Source organism: Heloderma suspectum, chromosome 5 (assembly GCF_057233095.1).
Source record: "Heloderma suspectum isolate Gila_16-S chromosome 5, 16-S_ref, whole genome shotgun sequence".
NCBI classification, from domain to species: domain Eukaryota; kingdom Metazoa; phylum Chordata; class Lepidosauria; order Squamata; family Helodermatidae; genus Heloderma; species Heloderma suspectum.
Genome location: NC_139462.1, coordinates 201,165,273 through 201,181,277, shown reverse-complemented (window position 1 = coordinate 201,181,277; position 16,005 = coordinate 201,165,273). Strand labels below are relative to the sequence as shown.

At 40.9% G+C, this 16,005-nt stretch overlaps 1 protein-coding gene across 12 annotated transcripts in view; it reads right to left on the bottom strand.

Annotated features, from left to right (window-relative positions):
• MLLT10 (MLLT10 histone lysine methyltransferase DOT1L cofactor) overlaps positions 1–16,005 on the bottom strand; it is a 173,438-nt gene that overhangs the window by 81,954 nt on the left and 75,479 nt on the right. For all 12 annotated transcript variants that reach the window (XR_014792417.1, XM_084859032.1, XM_084859028.1 and 9 more), the window contains 2 exons: positions 14,075–14,333; positions 7,494–8,063 (listed from right to left, as the gene is read on the bottom strand). Coding sequence is in view for 11 of the 12 variants with exons in the window: in XM_084859032.1 (XP_084715158.1) it covers positions 7,494–8,063; positions 14,075–14,333 (829 nt within the window). In the remaining variant the exon portion in view is untranslated. The remainder of the gene's footprint in view (positions 1–7,493; positions 8,064–14,074; positions 14,334–16,005) is intronic.

The following is a 16,005-nucleotide window of genomic DNA, read 5'->3' as shown; positions in this document are numbered from 1 at the left end:
GGACAGGAGTACAATAGCACCTTCCCACCCATGCTGCCCTGCTGCTAACATTGGTGAAATGTAAATAAATTCTAGTCATTCTAAATTTGCATGCACGTATATCCTTCAGAAACTCTGTAGGTTTCTTGCCTGGGGGACACCCCTAATGACCTGTGTATTTTCATACAAATTACCCCAAAACTATTGGAGAAGGGGTGAAGGGAAGGAAAAGTAAAATACTCCCTCCCCCAAATCACCCCCCTTCCACATGAACTGCTGCACCTATCCTTCTGAAACTTTGCTGGTTTCTTACTTAGGGACAACTCTAGGCTGTCTGTAATTTTCAGAATGGTCCACAAGGAAAATAGAGAGATAAGTATATCCTCTTTTGGAGACCTCAAAATGTCAAGGCCACCCTTGCACAAAAATCTTTGTGGCTGTCATTCTGAAATTTGGCAGACATGATCTCCTCTGATGGGGCAATGAATCCTGCATTTTTTAATCCAATCCTTCCAAGTAATGAAAATGTTATTGGCAGTTCCCTTTAAAAGAAAATCAAAATATAAACCCTGCACCTATTTTTTCCAACATTGGGCAGGTGGAATCCCCTTCTAGGGGGCTACTAGTCTGTTTCCTGCCTCCTAGATGAGCCAAGCAGAGCAGAGCAGAGCAGAGGAAGCTGCTCCAGCTGGTCTAGGGGCTATACAAGTAAGCAAGCTTGACAGAGTGAGCAATCAGAACAAGCGAACAGGGAGAGCAAACAGGAGTTCAGCAGGGGAAGTCAAGGGGGAGGTCCCTAACAAATTTTGCTTTCAATTTCTCTTTCTCGTAACATGCACTTCCATACCAGTGGGACTCTGTTGTTCATCTCCAGCGAATAGAGGACAAAGCACAGGCTATTCCAGTACATTCAGAAAGCTAGAAACATAAAGTGAATAGAGACTATGGATGGAAAATACTCTTCAGTGGTGGTGACATGCAAGGTCTGTGCAATGCTTGTTTTCTTACCTGAGATCAACATGGCCTACACATGCAACAACTGCAAGTTGATCATGCTGGTGGAAGAAAAAGTAAGAGGACTGGAGTGGCGAGTGTCAACCCTCCAGGGAGTAAGAGAACATGAAGAGTTCGTGGACAGAACAGTGGAACTACAGCAGCAAAGAGAAGAACAGAAGCTAGAAGAGCAACAGCAAGTTGAGGAAGAAGAGTGAAATGCTGAGGTGAGGAAAAAATGAAGCAGAGGATACTCCTTGGAAAAGGGTGACAGTTAGGGGCAGAAGACCTACTCTGCACCAGTAGAAGCACTGGAACTATGAAACCGTTTTCAGGTACTTGAGGATGAGAGTAGAGGCCAGACTGCAGAGGAAGAATTAAAGGAGAACCTGCATGAGAGCGAGCAAGAGGCTGAAGGTCAGGCAAACAGAGGCGATGAAACCAAGGCCTACGACAACAAGAACAGAAGAGTACTAGTAGTGGGAGACTCCTTGCTGTGTGGGATCAAAACTCAAGCATGTCTTAAAGACCTGTGGACTCGCCAGGTATGCTGTCTCCGAGGAGGATGGATTAGAGACGTGACTGAAGGGTTGCCTGCACTCATAAAGCCCACTGACAGGTATCCCTTTCTTCTCATCCATGTGGGAACAAATGGTAATGCCAAGTTGAGCTACGAAGAAATCACGCCAGACTTTGAAGCTTTGGGAAGGAAACTCAAGAACTTTGGTGCCCAGATAGTTTTCTCATCCATCCTTCCAGTAGTTAGAAGAGGGATAGAAAGGGAAAGAAAAATACTCCGGGTGAATGACTGGCTACGAAGGTGGTGCCAATGCAAGAGATTTGGATTCTGGGACCACGGGCTATACTTCCTGGAAAATGGCCTGTTGGCAAGGAATGGGTTGCACCTCACAAAGGCTGGGATGAATGTGTTTGACCACTTTATCAGAAGGGCTTTAAACGGAATCCTACGGGGAAGGAAGACGTAAAGTTGGGGGTAACAATGGACAAAGGCTCATGCACCGCAACGGAGAGAACAGCTCTAATAACACCCAATAATAGTCTTCAGACACATGTAGGAAGAAAGCCAGACTATGAAGCATATGGTCTTCAATGTCTATATACTAATGCCCAGCGTATGGGAAACAAACAGAACAAACTTGAACTTTTAATACAGGAGGGAAATTATGACTTGATAGGTGTAACTGAAACTTGGTGGGATGACTTTCATGACTGAAATACAGCAACTGAAGGATATAACTTGTTCAAAAAGAACAGGAGGAACAGAAAGGGATGTGGAGTTGCACTATATGTTAAAAATACATATCTCTGCACAGAAAAACAGGAGGAGGAGCTTGGTAGCCCCATCGAGAGCATCTCGGTTAAAATAAATGGAGCAAAGAATAAAAGGAACGTGGTGGTCGGAGTCTACTACTGGCTACCCAATCAAGGAGATGACGAGGATGAAACTTTTGAAAAGCAACCTGCCAATGTTTCACAGAAGAGGGACGTAGTGGTAATGGGGGACTTAAATTTCCCCGATATTTGTTGGGAGACAAATTCTGCAAAACATGGCCCCTCCAAAAAACTCCTGACTTGTGTTGCTGATAACTTCCTCCTACAGAAAGCTGAGGAAGGAACTAGACGATTGGGTATCCTTGACTTGATCCTAACCAACAGAGATGACTTCGTGGATAAAGTAGCAGTTACGGAACTCTGGGGGAAAGTGACAAGTTTTACTTGAGTTCTTGGTTCTAACGGAAGCAAAAGCCAAGTGTAGCCAAATGCGTACCCTGGATTTCAGGAAAGTCAATTTTAATAAATTCGGAACAATGATAAGTGAAGTCCCATGGCAAACGACTCTAATCAGAAAAGGAGTCCAAGATGGGTGGGAGTTTTTAAAAAAGGAAATTCTAAAGGCACAATTATAAACAATTCCAACAAGAAGAAAAGGTGGAAGACAACAGAAAAAGCCAATGTGGCTTCACAAAAAGCTTAAAGATGACCTGAAAACAAAAAAGCACACATATAGGAAGTGGAAGGAAGGACAAGCAACAAAGGAAGAGTACAGGCAGGTAGCACAGAATTGCAGGGATGGCGTCAGGAAGGCTAAAGCTGAGAACGAGCTGAGGTTAGCGAGGGATGCTAGAAGCAACAAAAAGGCTTTCTTCAGATACATGCATAGTAAAAGACAGAGGAAAGGAATGGTGGTTCTGCTATTAAATGAGGATGGCAAAATGATAACAGATGACAAAGAAAAGGCAGAAGTGCTCAATTCCTACTTTGGCTCAGTCTTCTCCCAAAAGAGGGCCTATGACCCCCCTGGCAAAGGCAAAGTACAGGCTGAAGGAGCAGGATTGCAGCTTGAGATTGATACGAATTTGGTCAAGGAACACCTAATTGCTTTGAATGAGTTCAAATCTCCAGGGCCAGATGAACTGCATCCTAGAGTAATAAAGGAACTGAACTCTCAAAACCACTGTCTTATTATCTTTGAGAAATCATGGAGGATGGGTGAACTGCCAGATGACTGGAGGAGGGCTAATGTTGTTCCTATCTTCAAAAAGGGTAAAAAGGAGGAACCTGGGAACTACAGACCAGTCAGTCTGACATCAATCCCTGGGAAAATTCTGGAGCAGATGATAAAGCAATCAGTCTATAAGCGCCTTGAAAACAATGCAGTGATTACTCGAAGCCAACATGGATTTGTCAAGAACAAATCCTGCCAGATGAATCTGATCTCATTTTTTGATCAGGTAACCTCCTTTGTGGACTGTGGGAATGCTGTGGACATAATATACCTCAACTTCAGCAAAACTTTCGACAAAGTGCCCCATGATATCCTGATGAGCAAACTAGCTCAAAGTGGGCTAGATGAAAAAACGATCCGTTGGATCCACAGTTGGCTACAGAATCGGACTCAAAGAGTGCTTATCAATGGGATCTTCTCAAACTGGGGAGAGGTAACGAGCGGGCTACCACAGGGCTCAGTCCAGTTCTCTTCAACATTTTAATTAATGACTTGGAGGAGGAGGTGCAGGGAATGCTGATCAAATTTGCAGATGACACAAAATTGGGCAGGATAGCTAATACCCTGGAAGACAGAAACAAAATTCAAAATGATCTGGATAGACTGGAGCGCTGGGCAGAAAACAACAGAATGACATTTAATAGAGAAAAATGCCAAGTTCTGCACCTAGGAAAAAGAAACTAAAAGTGCAGTTACAAGATGGGGGATACTTGGCTCAACAATACTGCAAGTGAGAAGGATCTTGGAATTGTTGTAGATCACAAGCTGAATATGAGCCAACAATGTGATTGGCTGCAAAAAAGACAAACGCTATTTTGAGCTGCATTAACAGAAATATAGCTTCCAAATCTCGTGAAGTACTAGTTCCCCTCTACTCAGCACTGGTTAGGCCTCATCTTCAGTACTCTGTCCAGTTCTGGGTACCGCACTTTAAGAAGGATGCAGATAAGCTGGAGAAGGTTCAGAGGAGGGCAGTGAAGATGATCAGGGGACTGGAAACAAAGCCCTATGAAGAGAGACTGAAAGAACTGGGCATGATTAGCCTTGAGAAGAGAAGACTGAGCAGAGATATGATAGTGCTCTTCAAGTACTTGAAACATTGTCAGAGAAAGGAAGGCCAGGATCTCTTCTCGATCATCCCAGAGTGCAGGACACGGAATCATGGGCTCAACTGACAGGACACCAGATTCCGGCTGAACATCAGGAGAAAGTTCCTGACTGTTAGAGCAATACGACAATGGAACCAATTACCTAGGGAGGTAGTGGGCTCTCCCACACTGGACACATTCAAGATGAAGCTGGACAGCCACCTGCCAGGGATGCTTTGACTTGGATTCCTGCATTGAGCAGGGGGTTGGACTTGATGGTCTTATAGGCTCCTTCCAACCCTACTATTCTGTGATTCTATGATTCTATACTATGCCTGAAATTATTATCCAGTTCTGACCAAGAGTAAAAAGTTACAGTTCTTTTTCTAAGTTCCCATGGTAGTCAGCAGGAAGCATAAAGCCTCATTTTTCCAAACCTTTACTCAGGTTTGGTGCTAAGCTGAAGAAGTCCAACTACAAACTGGCCCAAGCAGAAGTGGTATGTTTTCCAAAACGCTGAATCGGGGTCTGAGTTGAAGTGTGTGTGGGGGGGTGTCAGTGCACACTTATGTATGTATGTATGCAAGTAATCTATACACACATGGAAGCACACACCACACACACACACACACACACATATATATATATAAAGATAAGAGTTGCGCTTAGACTCAGATATATATATATATATATATATATATATGCGCAAATTTGTGTTATGGGCCTGTGGCCCGGATCTTTTAAAACCTAGCAACGCCCCTGCCAACAGGGAATAGGTTAATATCATGTCAAGTTTACATCATAGCACATAAGGCAAGGACACTAGTTTAGTCAATCACCGTTGCTCTGTTGATCACTGTATGCAGTTAAACAGAAAACCAGTCAGCATACTAGTCAGATTTATGACAATTCCAGCTTTAAAATGAATGTTTCTAAGCTGTCAAGGCTGTGAAGGTTTAGCAAATATTAGCTTTGTATTTTAAAAAGTCCAAGGCTCGATTCAGACATAATGCCAAACCATGGCTTGATGATATAGGAACAAACCTTGTCCTTGCATGCTCCTTTCTCTTCCCTCACATATTCTATTTTAATTAGTTTACCACCACTTTATATATTTATTTCATGTATATCTGGCCTTTCCTCCAAGGAGCTCAAGGCAGTGTATATGGCATTTCCTCCTCTACCCCATTTTATTCTCACAGCAACCATGTGAGATGGGTTAAGCGAGGGTGGGCAACTATGGGAGGACTGGGGGCCATTTCCACCCCCCAAACTGCACTGGGAGAAAAAATAAACAAACATTAAAAGACCGCCAATTTGCCACCAAAATTTGATGGCAAACTGTTCCATAGCTCTCAGTAGTGCTAAAAGGGTTAAATTTAGCTTGACCCTTTTGGTGCTCCATGTTAGTTTTTTCTTAAATCGAGGTGAGTTGGGGGCAGCATGTTTCCCATGGGTTAGGCTGAGACAGTGGTCACACAGGGCACTTTATGGCAAAACAAGCAGTGGACTCCATTTTGTCTTGCTCCCTAAGCTAGGATTGCAAATCCAAGCAGTGGACTCCATTTTGTCTTGTTCCCCAAGCTAGGATTGCAAATCATGGTTTGATGCTGGTTTATAGTTCTAACTGAATGGCAAGCAAAGACCATAGATTGCAGTAAAGAAGAAGAAACTAACTGAACCAGATAGTATGAGGGGAGGTGGGGAACACAGGAGTTATTCCCACAGTGCCAAACCATGTTTTGGTGTTGCATTTGATCCACATCTAAAACTATAAGATGTGAAAGAGTTTCGAGCATTCAAGGTAAAAAGCTTGCCCTCCTCTACTTATGGTTCACTAAAGGCCCTTCGTATTTGGAACATTCTGCAGTTGAGTCAAAGTATTTAAGCTAGCATGGCTAGCACTGTCAAAGTAAATTATTCCCTCTTTTACTAATTCTGAAAGTAGACCATGTTGATCAGTTTTTATTTATTAGGACTTCCCATCAACAGACAATAATTCAAACAATATTATATGTATAATCTCAACAACTGGTTAGCCCATGATGCTTAATAACTAAGAGTATTTAGAGAAAACAATGTAATTATATAACATCTCAAACTGATCTGATGGCTAACGTGCATAATATGTGTAATTTGTATGATTTATACCACCAGTACTGGTTTTGCAAAATCTGACTGACTAGGAATTTTGCTTTGACAAAAGATACAATTAGGGTGCAATCCTATGGCCACTAGAAATGGCTAAACAGCCATAGGATTGGTCGGTTTCCGAGCCTGCACTCCGAAGTTGTTCCCGGGAGAACCGCCCCACTCCATAGGCGGCGTGGATCGTCCCCACACTCCGTGCTTGTAAGGGTGAAATGGGGCATTCCTCGGGGCGGGGCAGGGAGTTCATAAGTACCAGTACAACACTTCCTATGTGTCGTCTGGCCTCCCAGCCCCACACTCCAACGTCTCATGGCTACACAGCCAAAATCGGCTGTCTAGCTGCAAATGCAGGGTGGCTGGAGCATGAAGGAGATGATCCCCTCTGCACTCCTCCTGCCATGCACTGGATAATTCGGAGATGACTATCTATCTGCATAGGATTGCTCCCTTAGGCAGTCACTTGTGGAAAGTACCAACTGCCCCTCCCCCTTTGGCTAGCTGCATTTTGGCAATAAACAAATGGCCCTAATGTAAAGTGAGGTAATGCAGTGGGTGAATAACAGCAAAGATACTAGAGACAACTAAGCACGCTTCAATTTTAATTCATAAACTATTTGAAAATTATAGTTTTTCTGTTTTGAAGATAGCTAGCTTAGGAGGCATTAACTTAGACTTAATCACAAAAGTGACACTGTTAGACAATAAAGTGAAACTATATTCAAAACTGTGCTTTCTAAAATAAGACAAGTGCCTACCTGAACCAACAGGAGATGAACCAACACTGAGACTTTGTAGACTTCCATTCCTAAGCAATGTTGGAGATTTCTGCAAATTAGAGCTTGCTACGCTTCCTGCAGCAGATGCCACAGATGATGTTGGGGAGGCAGAACAGACTGATAGGTGGGAAATATTCTCTTGACTTTTATTTCCTTTGGGCCTACCAGGCCCATGTTTACACTGCTTATTTCCTTTCCGTTTCTTTTCCTTTACGGTCTCATCTTCTGTCCCAGAGGATTGAACACGCTTGTATCCTGTTGATGTAAGGCTTGAATTACCCAACTCTCCAGGTGAGCTGTCAAAAATATTAGGCTGGGAGGCAACAGTTGAGGTTGAAGGAAGACCAATTAAGGAAGTAAAACAATTCACACCCCCTTCCTGGCTTCCAATCTCTCCTTTATGTACATCTTTGGTTGACAATGTCTGCTGGGAATGAGTATAGCTGTCATTACGTAGATCCGAGTCTGTAAAACTCAAGAAGTCCTGGGGAGATTGAACTGAACTTCCAGAGGAAGACTTTGTACTGCTGGGAGTTCCCAAAAAACTGCCTGAAGAAAGGGAGAAGGGGGGGGGGGGTTTAAAATAAAATTTTGTAATCTGTTAGCAAAGGTGTAATAAAATACTGTAAAAACAAGGTTTTGCTGGCATTTTGAACATGAATTTGGTTCTGATCTTTGTGCTATCTAGGAAAAACAGGAGAGGGGCATATAAGAGGGGTAGATTAAGGGCACAATGCCTAGTCCCCAGACTTCATTTCTTTCACATCTTTGTTGCCCAGAGCAATAATGGATGAGAAATTACAATTTGGAGGAATTCCACTGGCAAGCTGAATAAAGCCTAAGTAGTCACAAAAGTCAAAGCTATGGTTTTCCCAGCAGTAACGTATGGCTGTGAGAGCTGGACTATAAGGAAGGCTGAGCGCCAAAGAATTGATGCTTTCGAACTGTGGTGCTGGAGAAGACTCTTACGAGTCCCCTGGACTGCAAGGAGGTCAAATCAGTCCATCCTAAAGGAAATCAACCCTGACTGCTCATTGGAAGGACAGACCCTGAAGCTGAAGCTCAAATATTTTGGCCACCTAATACGAAGAGAAAACTCTCTGGAAAAGACCCTGATGCTGGGAAAGACTGAAGGCAAATGGAGAAGGGGATGGCAGAGGATGAGATGGCTAGATATCATCACTGATGCAATGAATATGGACTTGAGCACGCTCCGGGAGAGAGCGCAGGAAAGGAAGGCCTGGCGTGCTATGGTCCATGGGGTCACGAAGAGTCGAACATGACTGAACGACTGAAGAACAACAAAGCCACAAAAGTAAAATAGATGTTCTTAGCACTCTGTATTGTAATACTGATGCTAAAGTATACATTGCTTTAAGATATCTTGCCAATGAAAATGCTCCAAAATTATAATCTCTCAGCTACTGTTGCCCTGGGCAGAACAGATGTGAAAGAAAGATGTCAGGATAACTCTAGGAAAGTGGGAACAGGCAGTACAACCTAACTTTACCCTTCCCTGCCCTGGGCACAAAGATCAGGATCCAAACAAAAGTAGAATACTACTTCACGCATTCCTCTTAGCAAATGTATATGAACTAAACATTTCCCAGAAAATATAATGCCAACTGAACCATTTTTTCCCTTTAAATTAGTAGTTCCACTAGTATCAGTAAAAGTATTTTAATGAAAAACCCCTAAAAAAGAACTAAAAGCTCATCATAAAACTTTCTAATGGGATAAAAAAAATCTTCCTACAATACTCATGAGTGAATCCTACTTTTAAATACTTTGTATATGTTTCAAATGGTCTCAGTAATGAAGCTTATGAATAAAACTATAAAAAGAGGAGAGGTTTGGGAGGTACTTAAAGGTCAGTGAGTCAAACTCCTTGCACTGGTAATCTCTTTATTTTGTACTTCAAGGAACTGCACATACATTTGTACACTGACAGAAAAGAACCCAGACTGGTAGAGTAGGGATTGGCAACTAGTAGTCCAGAGGCTAAAACGTAGCTGCTAAATCAAGCATCCTAAGGGGAACCATCTGACTTCACAGCTGCCAAACCCTTCTCTCCCTTTTAATCTTCTTAAAACAGCTTGAAATAAATGCATGAGTAACTGGAGAGAGACACTTTTCTCACCGATGCATTCTAGTCTCTTCCCTCCCTCTAGGGTAGGTTGTGGAAAGGCATATGAAGACTAGGATGCATCAGTAAGAAAAAGGACCCTTCCTTACTGAAGTATTTTCTGCCTCCCCAGGAAAGTGATCATAAAGGAGATAAATCCTGGGATGCACTGGGGTAACAAGAAAGCCTCTGTTCCCTGAACTTTTCCTACCTATTTCAGGTAGCACAGAGGAAAATAACAGTAGGGAAAGTAGGTGGGGCTAAGCCTGTCAGCAGACCATAAAGAGAGCTGACATAGCCTTTTACCCCATACTCAAAGGAGACTGCCAGTAAAAATAACTGCTAACCAGGGTAGTAGAAACCCTGGTATACCCAGTACTAGTATACCCAGTACGCTCCCAAAATATAGGTTAGCATCCAGCAGAACAAGAATAATAGGCCACTATAGAGAGGGAAAGGGCCAGGGATAGCTGTATTATATGTCTAGCCTTTTCTTATTTAAACTGTAATCCTTCTATCTTCATCCCAGCCCTAATCTGTTCCTATACTACATACTTGTACCTATACTACACTCCTGGAGGAAAAGGCTATCAATGGCTACTAGTCCTGACGGCTATATGCTACCTCCAGTATCAGAGACAGTATGCCTATGTATACCAGTTGCTGGGGAACATGGGCAGGAGGGTGCTGTTGCATTTATGCCCTGCTTATGGGTTTCTGTCAACAGCTTGGTTGGCCACTGTGTGAACAGAATGCTGGACTAGATGGACCCTTGGTCTACTCCAGCCTGCCTCTTCTTATGTTCTGATGTACTTTTTATGTATGTTAAGGGCAAATGTTACAGAAAATACTAAAAAGAAGTGCCTATTCACATTTCATTTATAGACCTATACATTATTGTTCTATATACTTACGTATACAAAACATTCAATATTTTATATCAAATATACTTCATGCAATCCTATACATGTAAACTCAAAAGTAAGTCCTATTTACCTTATTGCCAGGTAAGTGTATGTAGCAGGGTCAGGCAATTTGGTGCCCTCCAGTTGTTTTGGGTACAACTCCCATGATCTTTGACCACTGGCCATGCTGCCTGGGCTTATGGGAGTTGTAGTCCAAATAATCTAAAGGACACCAGGTTGGCTACCCCTATAGGATTATAGTCCACTGAACAGTGGAACTTACTTCTAAGTAAACATGCATAGAATTGCACTGTGATGAGCATCGTGTTCTCATCTTATGCTTGCCACTTCAAGCCATCTTATCTTGCTCTGTATATAAAATGGATAATATATGTAAAATCTTTCATTATTTCCAGCTATCAGAAAAGGGTTTTTTGTATATTTTGAGCAGAGTACACACTATAATTATTCATTATTTCCAGTCCTCTTGAACATATGAAGGTGCCTTACATTCAAAGTCAGACCACTGGTCTATCAAATCCAGTATTTTCTATCTACTCTGACTAGTAGCAGTTGTCCAAGGTTGGGCCTAGGTCTTTCCTAGCTCTGCAACCTGAAATGCTTGCAACCGGAGATGTCAGAGACTGAATCTAGGACTGTCTGAAAAACATGTTATCCGCCATTGACAGATGGCCTGCTCTCCAGAAGCTTAGAACAGGCAACAATAGTTTTTCAAATAGGCAAAACTATGGCCAATTTAAAAAGATGGAAACAAGTTTGAAGTCACATCCTACACCTTCACTTGTACCCAACTTCACACAGGATTATAAAGGCTTCAGAAAGATTCCTCTACTCAGGCTCCAAATGTAGGCCTTCCAAAGTTATGGAGCAGTCACTGAGATCAGTTCAAATAGCAAGCGAGTGTGCTGAAGCAAATAAGAGGGTGTATGATATTACTTGGTTAATCTCTAAATGACAGGTTGTAGAAGAGGAAGTAATCGCATATATTGCATAGGAATGTTATGTCTAAAGCCACCTTTCATGTTATGCAATGCCTATACATACATACTTTCTTTCTTTCTTTCTTTCTTTCTTTCTTTCTTTCTTTCTTTCTTTATTACATTTCTATACTGCCCCATAGCTGAAGCTCTCTGGGCGGTTTACAAAGGTTAAAACGTTAAAAATACAATATGCAAAATTTAAAAATATAAGAGACACACAAACAGACAGTATACACAAAGACAACATATATCTAAAAACAACTTCGAGCAATCAGCCAAACCATAAAACAAATCCAGGATCAATTAAAACTCATCACATGCTGCCAAATGCCTGAGAAAAGTCTTTTCTGAAAAGATAACGTTGGCGCCATGCGGCACCAACATACACATGCACACAAAATACATATTTTAAAATAAGCATACACACACACAGTAAAGATGTTAAAATAAGCAAAGGGAATGGGCAGTTTAAATATCAATTAGAGTAAACTAAACTATGCAAAGCTTCAAATAATTCTAATATTTATGGTGATACACAATCAATTAAATTTACAAAAAAGAATCTATGGAAAGTATATTATCTTACTCTGAACACATAGGCCAGGATTCAAAGTGCCACATATTGGGATTCATTAATTCCCCACGCCCTTCCAGCAGCCCCCTATATTCTCTGAGAAGCTGTTCTGTGGGTTGTATCCAATGGTGTCATTCTGCTAATGGAAATGATGCCATGCTAGCAGAAACCAAGTTCCAAACTACGCAATGATGTTCCGTTTGCACAACCACTTACGCAAGCAGTTGTGGAGCCGCTTACAGATCTTACATTTACAAAGTGGTCTGCTAGTGCTTGCACAATCGCTTGTGCAATGGGAAAAGGCAGTGGAGCGCTGCAAGCACAGCCATTTCTTCTGCTAACGGTACTTTGGATTTAGGCCTGTGCATGTGTGGAATACATGCCATAGATACGTTGACATTCAATTTAAACACCAAGCGTAACTTAGCATTCACAAATGTCTGTAATTAAACAATTCCCCAGAGGTACTTAGGTTGCTAAGGGCAAAATCCTATGCATGTTTAGACAGAAAAATGGCCTATATCTCCCAGCATTCCCCAGCCAGCCATATTTGTGCCCTAAATATATAATTTGCCATCAAGCATTAACACTTAATAACCAGCAAATATGACATAGCCTTTTTGTTAAAGTAGTCTGTTGTAGAATTAGTGACTATCATAATTACAACAGATGATATAATATTCTGCTATACAGAACTGACTTTTTTTGGCTTAGTTCAGATGATTCTCCAAACAATGACTTGGAGTATCAGAGATGCCTGGGTACCTCATCTTCTCCTGTTTGCCATGACATCTGAACTAGACAACTAGTGATACATTCCAAGCAATTCTTTAAAACTGTGGTTTGAAAATGATGGTTTGGAAGTTGCAGCCTTGAATTTAAGCACTTGCTTGGTTGCCACAGGCAAACAGGAACTGCAAGCAGGCGAGTGAGTGGACTGGTGGAGGAGGGATGGAGTGATCCATCCCCGCCCCCATGCTCCCAGCTTAGAAACCAAGTGGATTGCTAGAGGATGGAAGGCCCATCCTCTGCTCCCAGCATAGAAATACAGCTCTCTGTCCCTTCTCTGACATCTCTCAACAGGCTAGTAAAAAAAGTATGCAGGCAAGTAGCTTTGGGAGGCTTTTTTTACAAGGCTGCATTAGCACTAATCCTAGTTGCCTGATTAAATACTACAGCAAGTTATGGCTAGAGGAAACCAAGAAATAGAGAGTTTTCAATGCACAAGAGCGGGGGAAGGAAGTCCAAAAGTCCACAGCACAACCTCAGTCCTCCAAATCATGGTTTGCTGGATTGGAAAATGACATCTGAACAGAGAATTGTGTAACAATAGAGAAGCAACAAGAGTAGAATATGGTGTATAATATTAATATATCAGAATTTAAACAACCATTGATTGTAGACATTCTGTTATTAAGCGAAGTAATATGAGAAGTTTGGTCCACATTTTAAAAAACCCAATTCATTAAATGTAATTAAAATGTTTTAATTGTTTTAATATGGTCTTTTATTCTTTTATCTTGTTGTTCACTACTCCTAAATCTTTGATGTGGAGTGGTATATAAATATTGTAAGTAAGTAAATAAATAACAGCGGGAAAATTCAAATGAAAACAAGAACTACATTCACAGACTCACATGTTTACATTTTACAGCTATAAAAAGATTCCTGGAAAGCAGAAAAACAATTCAGTTTTCCACTGAACACTATTCTGCTCACCATAACTGTACATTCAAATAATTCCTCCATTTTATTTATTTATCAAGAAAACTTGCATGAGTTTCCCTGCTGTACTACTGTTCCCAACCATTTTCTCTCAACTAAATTAGCATATGATGGAGCTATTGTATTATTCAAATACAAAATATGAAATATATAGTATCTAAATTTACAAAGCTTTTAACCTATTTAACAGTTAGCAAACATGGAAGTAATATAGTATTCTTGAATAATACCTTGTTGAAAAGTAGAAGCTGGTGACACTGTAGCTCCAGGAGTCCTTCCAGCACCAGGCTTTCTTCCCCTCTGACCTGAATTATGACCTGCTGACTTCTTCCCTTTGCTCTCTGAGCCTCTGGTCTCTGAAACATCTTTGCCACTTGAAGCATGGGCAGAGACTTCCTGGAAATTTGCATTTGTAAAGCGAGCCACCGCAGTATCTTCCAGTCTCTTCAATGAGCCTGTCATAGAGTTGTTGGTAGTGCTTGTGTAAGTCTAACAATATTGAATTGAGAAAGAGGAAGGAGAGAGAGGCAGTTAGACCACAAACTAACTGTACTCCAAAAGGGTACGTTATTATTTCAATTCAGAAACACTGAAGCCGTAACATTTTAAAAACATGAGAAAAGCCAAATCTAATTCTATATTTGTAAGAAGTTAAAATTGCCACTTAAGTGAATGAAACACTTTAAATGTCTTTTTTAATTTAAACTAATAGGAAAGTATAAAGTACAAAACACATTCACTAATGTATCAACAAGTTACCAGCTGTCAGTTTTGCAAGCATCAGATTGCAGCAATTAGAGGAAGTGCACATACTGACATACCCTTACATTTAATCAAGACATTTCTATTTAATAAATCCTAATGCTGTCTGTCAGCGATGTCTCCAAAAACTCATTCCTGCTGAAATGTATGCTTTTGAAACATGTCACAAGAAACATGTCCAGGTTAGACCTTATTACCTTACATCTGCAAATATGAGCATATACAACACAGTAAAAGTAACTAAAATGAAAGAACCAATACAAGACAAACAGAAAATAATTATGAATAATAATTTTAAATATCATAGTTCCCAAGTACCGAAGATGCGGCGGCAAGTACATCTCCCATACAACATAACCTGACAAAAAGTAGCAGTCATGGCCCAGGATCCGAAGAGCTCTATAAGATGCCTAAGGGCGCAGACCTATGCATGTTTTCTGTCTAACCATGCATAGGATTATGCCTTAAAGTGCTTCTAGACATTCACAAGGGGATTGCAAATTTCCCTTCTAGCTGCACCCCCGCAAGCCACTTTTAATACTGCTCCAGGAGTCCCCAGTCCTCAAAAGTAACCCAGATACAGAAATTATACTACATAAATTGAGAATACTGAAAATAACTAATATGGATGATGCTACCCTGGGATTTATCATTCCAAAATGCAATGAACATGCTCCATTTTTCAATAAACCTATTCTCAAACATTTGATTATCTCTTTCATTTATATCATAAGTCATTTTCACCGTAATATCAACACCCTATATCCTCAAAAACCAATTGGACAATGGAGGGGCAATACTCTCCAATATGACGCAATAGAGATTTTAGTTGCAGTCAACAAATTGACAACCATCAAAGATTTCTACACACCATTTTAGATAACTCAGAAGCACCCTGAACAGATCCATTGATATTTTATAATCTGTTATAAATTCAATATGATGCAGAATCAAAGTTCAATATGCTTTGATTTTATTTAAGTGCCAAAAAATATGCATGTAGTCTGCATCTTGCCCACCACACCTCCAACATTTATCATGAATCAAATTATATATCCTCTTGATCTCATATGGTATAAGACACCACTGACGTAAATGCTTAAAGAAGTTTTTAGATTCATTCCTATCAAATTCCTCCCTACATCACTGCCTAGCCATTGCCAGACCTCACCTACTAAAGCAGCTTTTAGATCTTTTCCTGACCTTTTATAAAATCAAGCGTAAATCCTTTCAGCAGGTCCTTTAAGAAAAGATAGATCTTCCTTATCAAACCCTTACTAAAGGTAGTTAAATAACACTCCTCAATGGCTGACGATTCCCTAAAGGGACCATATCTACGTAAGAATGAAGAAAAAATGTCTAATCTGGAAAAACTGGTACAGCTATAGCTCCCCATTGG